Here is a 9,669-nt window from a genome sequence, read left to right as displayed (position 1 = left end):
TGCTCAAGTAAAAGCCAACAGCTATTTTTGTGCAAATGAAAAACCAAAGCAACATCAGTAGTGGACTTAGCGGGGAGATGACAGGCTAGCTGCTTCACTTTCTCCCAAGTACTATAAACTCCAAAGGCTCCATGTTAAGCAGACCCCAGAAAAATAAATTACCCCTCTTCAAACAACAAAACAAACAAGAACCAAACACAACAGGCAACACAGCTCTTACAGTGCACTAGATGCAGAAGGGAAGATTCCCATGTTTGATTACTCTCCAAACCTAAAAGAATGTCTCCAAACAGCTCATCAGGACAAAAGGCAAAAGAAACTGCTAATTTCCCACCTGCAGAATTCCGCCCCCCCCCCAACATGGGAGAGTAGGCACACATGTCATGCTCCCTCTGCCAAAAAATTGTGCAGTCTAGCCAGAGCTGCGCTCTGTTTCTGCAACTCTGGCTTCCTTCCGGGGAAGACCCCCACAGTATGAAGGCTTTTTGCCTCCCCAGTGCAATTGAAACACAAAGTTCTGGTCCTTCTGGGAGGGGGCGCTCCCTGTTTCAACCCGCGGAGCCCCGCAGGTAACTGACCACGTGGCTCTGGAGGTTTTCCGCGGCCAGGTCAAGGGGGAGGCGGCCCCACCGGTCCGGTAGATCCAAGCGAGCGCCCCCTCGGCACAGCACCTGCAGAGTCTCCAGGAAGCCTTCCCGAGCCGCGTCGTGCACAGGGAGAGAGCCAGTGGCTGGATCGGGCCGGTTTGGGTCGGCTCCTCTCTGAAGCAGCAGCTCCGCCACGCTGGGGGTTCCCAGCATCATCACCTGGAGGGGGAGACAAAGAAGCCCCGCCGTTAGAGGCGCTGGAGAGACATTTCCAGCGCCCGATCAAAAGCTGCAATACGAAGGGAGCTGTCCTGGCAGTCAGCCCTACTGAATGAAGGGCCTGTGGAGGTCTGCTCACCTCAGACGCTTCTGTCTACCCGACCGCCCCTCCTCTAATCAGAGTCACTGCAGATCTGATACAATAATTCAAATTTAAGGATTATTTAGGGATTTTTTTTGTTTGTGCTGCCTAAATATTGTTCCGTCGATGTTTCTACAACTGGTCTTAATTGCAAGCGGCGGTTTCGAGTATTGAGGGTGCCTTTGCGTGAAAGACCCCTCCCCACCCTCAAATCCCCACCCGGCTGAAAACCAGCGCAGCGATAGAAAGTGCTGACATAAGGGGGAGCCCTAAATGCTCACAGTCTGTGTCTGGACTTTGGGAAGGGCATCAAGTGGCCTTTGGGTGACCCGGGAGGGCTCTCCAGGCAGGCCAGAGACAAGTCGAGATGGTTTGCCATGCTCTTCAGTAGCCACCCTGGGTCTCTTCGGCGGACTCCCATTCCAGTACTAAGGGGATCTGACAGTGGCGGGCTAGGGATGCTAACAGGCGGTGGAGAAGAAAGAGCGGCTTTTCAGGGCACCGCGGTCATTAACTGCACAAGGCCGATAACACCCTCTGTAAGCCTCTCTTAAAGGGGCAGCGCACCTTTTCTCCAGACTGCATGTGTTTTAATGTATTTTTAATCTCATTCCTTCTCCCAAGGAGTTCAGATGGCTCTTCCCTCCTGCAAACAGTTTGTCATCACAGCAGCTTTGTGGCAGGAGGTTAGGCCTGACTCTGAGAAAGTGATTGTTTCACAACATCACTCAGCAATTTACAGAGGAAGCAGGGTCTTGAACCCAGGTCTAGCCGCTTCTAGTCCAACCCCCTAGGCCCCACTGGCTCAGTTCTATGGTTGCATGGTGCAGAAAAGGGGTGATTCTCTCAGTAAAGCCGGACTCAGTGTCCCTTGGCTGCTACAAGGCCAGTGATTTTGCAGGGGCGGAGCTGAGCTGTCCAGATGGGAGAGAGGGCGAGGGCTGCTGGCTGTTCCCTCCAGAATCCCGGGCTTCCTTCAGGGAGGAAGGCGAAAGTAGTAACGACAGATCTCATCCTATGTTGACCCTGAGTCGCGCGTTTGCCCAAGGCCGGCTGCTGCTGCGAGGGTGTTACGCTTGGTTCAGGGCCTCGACCAACACCGCTTGTCCGGCCCAAGATCTGGGTGAGCCCCCCAAGGGGTCGGGGGTGGGGGGAGGAGCCCGCGAGCGCGAGGCGCCCCCCACGGGGAATTAGGCCTCGGACCCTGCAGGGATCGCTCTCTGTGTGTCCTGGATGCTACTGGAGTTGGATTCAAATCGGAGACCCCTTCAAGCCCCGCCCTCTCGCCCGCCCTTTTAGAAGCGACAGGAAGGCGGCAGAGGGGGTGGGGTGTCCTCGTTGCTGCGAGAGACACGCGATCCTTGCCGGCTGCGGTGTTGCCGACGCACCCCCTCCCTCCTGCTCGCGGGGAAGGAAGGAACCAGAAGGACGCCCCCCCCCCAAACCCCCGCGTGGAAAAGGCCGCGGTTGTGCTGAGCGGCGTTGTGGTCGCTCCAGCCCTCGCCCTCCGAGGCCTTTCCCCGGATGCAGGAGGCCGGCGCGCTCTCGCGGGAATCAAGCCCCCGAAAAGGGGCCAGGGCTGCGGCCGGGAGGGCCTTGGTCCTCGGGGCGCCGCCCTGGAGCAGGCTGAAGACGCCCTCGGATTTGTCCAGATGGGACATTTGTCCGGGAAACTTCAGAGCTCGGCAGGACCGACACCCTCCTCTCCTTTCCCACTCGAGCCTCACACAAATCTTAGGTGGGCTAAATGGAGAGGGGTCGCCGTCCGGCAAGGCCAAAAAACAACGCGCCCCACCCCCACAGCTTTTTGTTTTTAAAAAATAACAATTTATTAATTTTCAAAAAACAAAACAAAATGCATTGCAGTTAGATATATCACAGGTAAACATTGAAGATAACTAATTATGATGTATATGTATAACCCGTGGCTTATTTTTAAACCACAGACTTTCTTGGGGACGCTTGTTTTGTCGTCCCTTTCCTGCTGCTAAAACACACATGCAAAAGGGAGACATTTTTAAAAGATTGTGTCCTATTTTTGAAGTCATAACACATACATCTGTTTGCTCGCAGTAGGACAGGCGTGGTCAATATACATCGCCCACTCTCTCTCTCACACACACACGCACGCACACACACACAAGATAATATAGCCAATATACACACAAATAACTACATTTGATTTGGTATAATCCTTTTGACAGCAGTATCTCATATATCAGAAGGGTTGGCCTCCTTAGTTTTTAAAGCTGCTACAAGACTAACAAAAGTTTGTTTTAGCGTGGCTTTTCTTGAGCTCTGAGTGAGAAATCAATTTTGTTAGTCTGTAAGAAGCTATCGAACTCTTCTGAACGGTACTATATTATATTACATAATATCCTATATATAGTGTATGAATATGCAACACTTCTGTTTCAGTGTGTCTGAGGAAATGTGCGTGTACAGGACAGCTTATACCCAGAAATCAGCTTTGTTGGTTTTAAAGGTGCCACCCGACTCAAAACTTTGTTGTGCTGCAACAGACCAACACTCACCTGTCCTGAACAAATATGTACATACACACTAATACTACTAGTATACTAATACAGACGATGTCCTAATACACCTCCCTGACTTCCTCTGTCTCATCAAAGCCCTACAATGAGCCTGGATTGCAGCCCCAATAACCTCGGTCGCCGACAGTGTTCTGATCGGGTCAACTCAGGCCCTGCTCTGGTATATTGAACGGGGCTGGCTCCCAGGGTCTTTGTCTCCCCCCCCCGCCCCCCCATTGCACTGTACTTTCTTATGTGTTTTTGTTGTTGTTTAAAGAAGCCTGCTAATATCGTTGAAGGAGATCTCACAAAGCGATGGTGAATGGTGAAAGTGCGAGGACAACACCGGGCACCATCCAGCCAAAGGCAAGCCCTAACCCCCCCCGCCCCCCCCCCCCCGCGACCAAAGGCCATCGATTCAGCAGCAAAGAATCGTCCAGATGTTTCCGGACAGCCACGCCTTGAAATGGGACTTGCTTCTAAATCAACATGCGCAGGACTGCAAGTGACAGAATAGGCGTTCAACAGTGCAGCGCCATAGGCGTGTTGTCTCAAAAGTAAATTCCGTGCTGTTGGATGGGATTAACTCCCAGGTAAGTGATTTTAGGGCTGCAGTCTAACTGGCTGTGAGAGAAGGAAACCCAGCGGGGTGTTGTGGCCAGATCGTTCCGCTGGGAGCCACGTTTTCCACACCAAGAGGCTTCTGTGAACAGCCGAGGTTCTCAGAAGGTCTTTCCGCATCGGGGTCCTTTCACCGTCCTACTGGCCGGGTGAAAAATCCCCGCCGCGCTTTGAGTCGCCTGTCGCAGCTGTCCGCAGGGGGCTCGTTCGCTCCTTCAGCGCACTGCGATTTCGCAGGGAGTTTTGACCCCATTCAAGGCTCACAAACAACGACAACCCTGGAAATATAAAATCTTGGAACTTCTTCCGAAGCGAAGGTGGCCATTCACTAAGTTTTGAAGTATTTTGGGGGACAAAACAACAAGGCTGAGAATGCTGGTGGCACTCTCAGCAAGAATGTCAGAATCTTTTTCTTGTTTGAATATCTCTGCCACCTCGCTTTAAAAAAAATCAGGGATACAATTCCTTCTAATCCCCTTTAAGACGGGCTAAATCCCATTTTACTCACAAAGGCTGCTGGCACACACAATAAATGCACTTTCAATCCACTTTCCAGCTGGATTTGCCAGTCACACAGTAAAATCCAGTTGTAAAGTGCATTGAAAGTGGATTGTGATCACAGCCAAAGTTAGGCACTTTGATTTTAAGTACATTTTAAAGCCACTTATCTCCCCCCCCCCCCCCCCCGCACTTCCAATTAAGAGGGTCCCAAGCTAAAATTGTAGTAATTACAACTTAAGTATGCCTAACCTTTTCTCTAAGAGCCCCAAGGCACAGAGTGGTAAAGCTGCAGTAATGCAGTCGGAGCCCTATGCTCAGGACCAGAGTTCGATCCCAGCGGAAGCTGGTTCAGGTAGCCAGCTTGAGGTTGACTCAGCCTTCCATCCTTCCGAGGTCAGTAAAATGAGTACCCAGCTTGCTGCGGGGGGGAAGTGTAGATGACTGGGGAAGGCAATGGCAAACCACCCCATAAAAATCACCTCAGAGTTGAAAACTACTGGTGCTTGCACAGGGGACTACCTTTACCTTTTTTAACCTTTTCTATAGATAAAGTCCACTCAGTGGAAGGGAGTGCCACATCCCAGAACAGTGAATCCTTGGCTACTCCAGACAGCAGTCGCCAGACTTCCTTCTTTCACAACACAGTTCAATATGAATGCATTTAAAAACAGATACTACTTCCATCTTCCCTGCCTTAGGGAGGGAACTGCAAACAGAGAGTCAGTGTGGTTGAAGTGTCCAACTAGGATTTGCAGAATACCCGTTCAAATCTCAGTTTGTGCCATGAAAGCTTGCTGGGCCAGACACACAACTGATTTTTTTTTTTTAAAGGCAAAGGCTGAAAGTGCCAAATCAGGTTAAATTATACTTTAGTACTCCAAAAATTCCCTATGCATTTGGCCAACAGGCTCTGCCAGAGAAATCTGTAATATAATAATGTAATGTAATATAATATAGTCTCTGAGTTTACATAAGTATAGTTAAAATTATTCAGATAAGATATTGTATTAAAAGTTAAAATCCAGGTCCTAAACTATCAATCACATACAAAACAGCTAGAGCATATTCTGTCCTTGAGATTGCAGGAGGAAGAGAAAATCCTTATGAAGAACAGCAATAACAGCTGTCCAGCACCCAACAGGTTTTGGCTCAGAAGAATTAAATATTTTCATTGTACCCCGTTTGTCTTGCACTAGTTCTTTAAAAAGAATAAAAGATCAATAGGTAATAGTCATTGGAATAATGTTACTATATTCTTTATTATATTCGCCCATGAAAGAAATTTTATAGCACAATTTTTAAGTTTTAAATTATAAATTGTTTATATGTGTTTTGATTTTATAATCATAAGGTATTGTTATTGTGGTATCATGACTGTGAGCTGCCCAGAGTCTGTATGAAATGGGCAGCATACAAATTTAAAGTAAATAAAATAATTTTAAATGTATATTTAAAGTAAATAAAATAAATTCTGACATCCAGTTAAGAAAATCTTTCCCATTATTTAAAAACAAAATATACATTTTAAAAGACATATTTAACACTTTAGGTGTCAGTGTCTGAAGTCTAAAAACACCTCTGCTTTTTTCAATAGCAACCTTTCATTTGTAGGGATTAATTTCTGCACAGCCCAAAAAAATAAAATCAGAGGGACCATGATTATTTTCAATAAAGTGGGGCACTTATTATTTTCAACTTTATAATACTTTTGTGTTCTGCTATGCCTGTTGTTTAGCTTCTAGTTGTTTGTCCAAAATAGTTTCTTGACAGAGGCACTGGACTATATATGGTACATATAAAACCACCTACAGGAAAGTTTATACCCAGAATTCAACTTTGTTGGTCTTAAAGGCGCTACTGGACTCAAACTGTGTTCAGAAATCCTTGCTGGTCTCAAAGGTGCTACCGGATTCAAATCTAATCGGAGTTTTCCTGTTCTTTAAGTAGCCCCCCCCCTCCCCTATGATTTGGGAACAGCGGAGGTTCTCAGGAGGTCTGTCGGCATCGGGATCCTTTCGCCATTTGATTCTCAAAAGATCCTAATTGAACTTGCTTACAGTAGGGAGGGGGCTGGAGGTGCGGTGGCCCCGATCTTCCCCCTCGGGTCTCCGGAGTAGCCTTATTTGACTTGCAAAAGGAAACTGATTTCCGTGGGGGCAAAAGGAAACTGATTTCAGTACAGGTTCAACAGGCGATTTATTTTCTTAGCCTTGGAAAGAGACCTGGCTGCAAAGGGGGTGTGTGTGTGTGTGTTGGGAGAACTCCCTGCTCCCGCAACCCTAAGCCTTCCACCTCTTCGCCCATTCCTTTGTCTGCTGGTCAATCCAAAGCATTTTGTGGCAGGCTGGAGAGAAGAGGGGAGCTGCCGTCCAATCTTGGCCTGGAGCCTCCAGGCTGGAGGTCGAAGCTGTTCCTAGCTGGGCGTCTGCCTGCTTCTCTGTCGGCCGGATGATCCCATTGCCTGGGAGCATTGGAGGCTCACCGCTGGCCCAACCGCCCTGGGCTGCCTGCTGGAGCTGGGAAGCAGATGCCTGCCCCTGCTGGGGCTGGATTTGGGCAGTTGGGCCAGGTGGGATTTCGCCTCCTTTGCAGGTGGTTTGAGAAAAGCAGGTTGCTGTCCTGTAACTGATGATCTTCCAGGGGTCATCTGTGCATTCACACCACCTGCCCCTCCTTTCCCACTGCGGCAGGTGCTCCTTTTAGGATCATACAACCGTCAGAAGGAAATGAACATGCGCGGCGAGGTCTGGGTGCCAAAATCCTTAGGCTTTGAAGTTTACCGATGAAGAGGGCGCTGGCGCCTAATCCCAACCGTGTGATGCACGGAGGCCACGAAGATCTGCTTCTTCCATGGTCTCAATCGGCCACTCATTCCCGGCTATCAAAATAAGTTTCTCGTAGTCCCGCCGCGGCTGAACAGCAGCAGCAACAACAGCAATAAAGGAATCGAAGACTAGACGGCAGAGCCCTAAAGGTCCACCGCCATGGATTACATCACAGCCTTACAGCGTGTCAATGTTATTTGTTGTTGTGCCTCTGGACTCCTGTCTTATTTTGCCCAGCTTTTATTCGGTTGAGCTAATCCTAAAGAGCGGCGCCCTCGAGTTCAATGCAAGAAACTCGGTCGTGGGGGAGCACCGCCCCGTGTCTCTCCCCACTCCACCTCATCATTCCTGAAAGGGCTGAACTGCCACATTCTTCTTCCTTTTTTTGCTTGAGGGTCTCTTGATCTGACCGGCGGGGGGGGGGGGGGGCTCAGACCACATTGGCCCAATGTTGATGGGTTTGCTCCCCCGCAAGCCCAAAGTTCTGGTTCCTCTGGCCCATTTAATTCATCGGGACTCAGCTTCCAAGAAAACATGGCTTGGTTCGGGCTCGGACAGCAGTGGCCGACCCCTGCTTACGAGGAGTCGAGTTCCGCTAGCTTGGCACGCCTGATATTCGAGGAGGGACGAAGCTGAGCTGAAGCCCGCTAAGATCCGCCCAGCCCCCCCCCCCAAGGGCGTCAGTGGGCACCCCCAGATTCTCTTTCCCGCCTTGCCTTCCCTAAAGTAACCCCTGCACCTTTGGTGCCGCGGCTGGAAGAAGAAGGACTCACCTGGATCGGGGTCCTGCCGAAGGCATTCACGGCGTTGGGGTCCACTCCGGAGTCCAGCAGCCGCCGCACCGCCTCCCGGTTCCCGAGCGCAGCAGCCGTGGCGAGCTGGTCCGCCCCGCGGTGGCGCCCGGCTGGCTCCATGCTCGACCTTCAGCATCAGGAGCGGGGTGGGGGAGACCAGACTCTGGCAGCGCCCAGCCCCCTCCGGGCTTCACTCCGCTCCGGGGCCCTTACGGGAGTTCTTCTTCCACTCCGGGCGCTGAAGGCAGCAGATCTCCTCCGTCCTTCGCCGCCTTCCCGGGCCGGGCTCCTTTCCCCCTTCGTCTTCTCGCTCGCTCGCTCGGTGGTCCTTTCCCTTGGAGACAGCAGCCAGGCTGCACCACGGCACCTTTGCACTCCGGCCTGGGACGCTCGGGGCTTGACTTTGCCGCCGCCTCCTGCGCAGGTCTCCGGGTCTCTCGCAGCTCCCAGGCGGGGCCCGACGCCAGCTGCTGGCTCCCACGCCACGCCTCTTGCCAGGGGAGCGGACGGGCGGCGGCAGCGCGCATGCGCCCCGCTGGCAACTGTGGGGCCATCGAACCGGGCTCTGGTGCCCCCCCCCCCTCGCCGCGGTCTGCCGAGCGGATTCAGGGTGGTACCATTTCTGACTGGGGGTGGCGGGGAGGGCACCACTGTGGCTCCGGAAGGGGGGCAGGAAGGAGAAACTGCAGCGCTTGACTCCACTCTAAGAGCTCCGTGGACTAGAACCCGCTTCTTCCGTTGTGACCAGTGGCGGCTGCTCAGTTTGCAGTCATTTGAGACTCTAAGCCCTGGCTGCGCCGAAGAAAGAACCCGTCCTGCTTGCCTCGCATGACCTCTTCTTGGCCCCACAGTCTGATCTGTTTTTCAGACGCCTGCATAAAATGTCTGCGCAGTGAGCAGCCATGCCTTGCATCGGAAGCAGCGAGCTCGAGTCCCGCCTATGTGATGCTGAAATTTTGCTAATTTTTAAAAAAAGAATACCACAAGACTTCTCTTTATTTTTCCATGGACCAAGTCGACTAGGTATCAAAGAAGGGGCTCTGCTAAACTTTCCCTCCTGACTACTACCCCGGAGGATTTTATTATGGGGGAGGGGCAGGGCCATAGCCAGCAGGAGAGCACAGGGACGGCGCCTCCTGTAGAAGCTGCTGCACTCCCCCCCCCCCCATTACCCCCAATCTTCCCTTTCACTGAAAGGGAAGATTGGGTGGGGGTGCTGCAGATACTGTAGAAGGCATGACCCCTGTGTCCCCCTGCTGGCTACGCCCCTGGGGAAGGGAGGAGACTGTTTAAAGATATGACGCCCAGCAACAGTCTCGGATCCATGATCTTTCCGTCCAGAACCCAGTAGGCTTCACTATGATGTGGACAGGGCCATGTGCTTTCTTGCGGGTTAGGTCCTACTCAGAGCTGTAGCTGAGGGGGGGGGGGGCAGGGGGTAGCCCA

General features: G+C 51.5%; 1 protein-coding gene across 1 annotated transcript; it reads right to left on the bottom strand.

Annotated features, from left to right (window-relative positions):
- Positions 1–548: 548 nt before the first annotated feature.
- LOC132569951 (cyclin-dependent kinase 4 inhibitor B-like) lies at positions 549–8,364 on the bottom strand. Its single transcript, XM_060236396.1, has 2 exons — positions 8,203–8,364; positions 549–806 (listed from the first exon to the last, which is right to left on the bottom strand). Exons 1-2 carry the CDS (start codon positions 8,341–8,343, stop codon positions 549–551), a joined length of 399 nt encoding a protein of 132 aa, XP_060092379.1. The 5' UTR covers positions 8,344–8,364.
- Between the last annotated feature and the right edge of the window lie 1,305 nt (positions 8,365–9,669).

Source organism: Heteronotia binoei, chromosome 4, assembly GCF_032191835.1.
Source record: "Heteronotia binoei isolate CCM8104 ecotype False Entrance Well chromosome 4, APGP_CSIRO_Hbin_v1, whole genome shotgun sequence".
In the NCBI taxonomy this organism is placed as follows: domain Eukaryota; kingdom Metazoa; phylum Chordata; class Lepidosauria; order Squamata; family Gekkonidae; genus Heteronotia; species Heteronotia binoei.
Note: the sequence above shows the minus strand (reverse complement) of the source record. Positions and strands in the feature narration are given on the sequence as shown.

Coding starts and splice junctions, on each gene's coding strand:
- LOC132569951 (XM_060236396.1), bottom strand. CDS start 8,343: ATGGAGCCAGCCGGGCGCCACCGCGGGGCGGACCAGCTCGCCACGGCT. Junction 807..8,202: donor TCGGCAGGACCCCGATCCAG/GTGAGTCCTTCT, acceptor CTCCCCCTCCAG/GTGATGATGCTGGGAACCCC.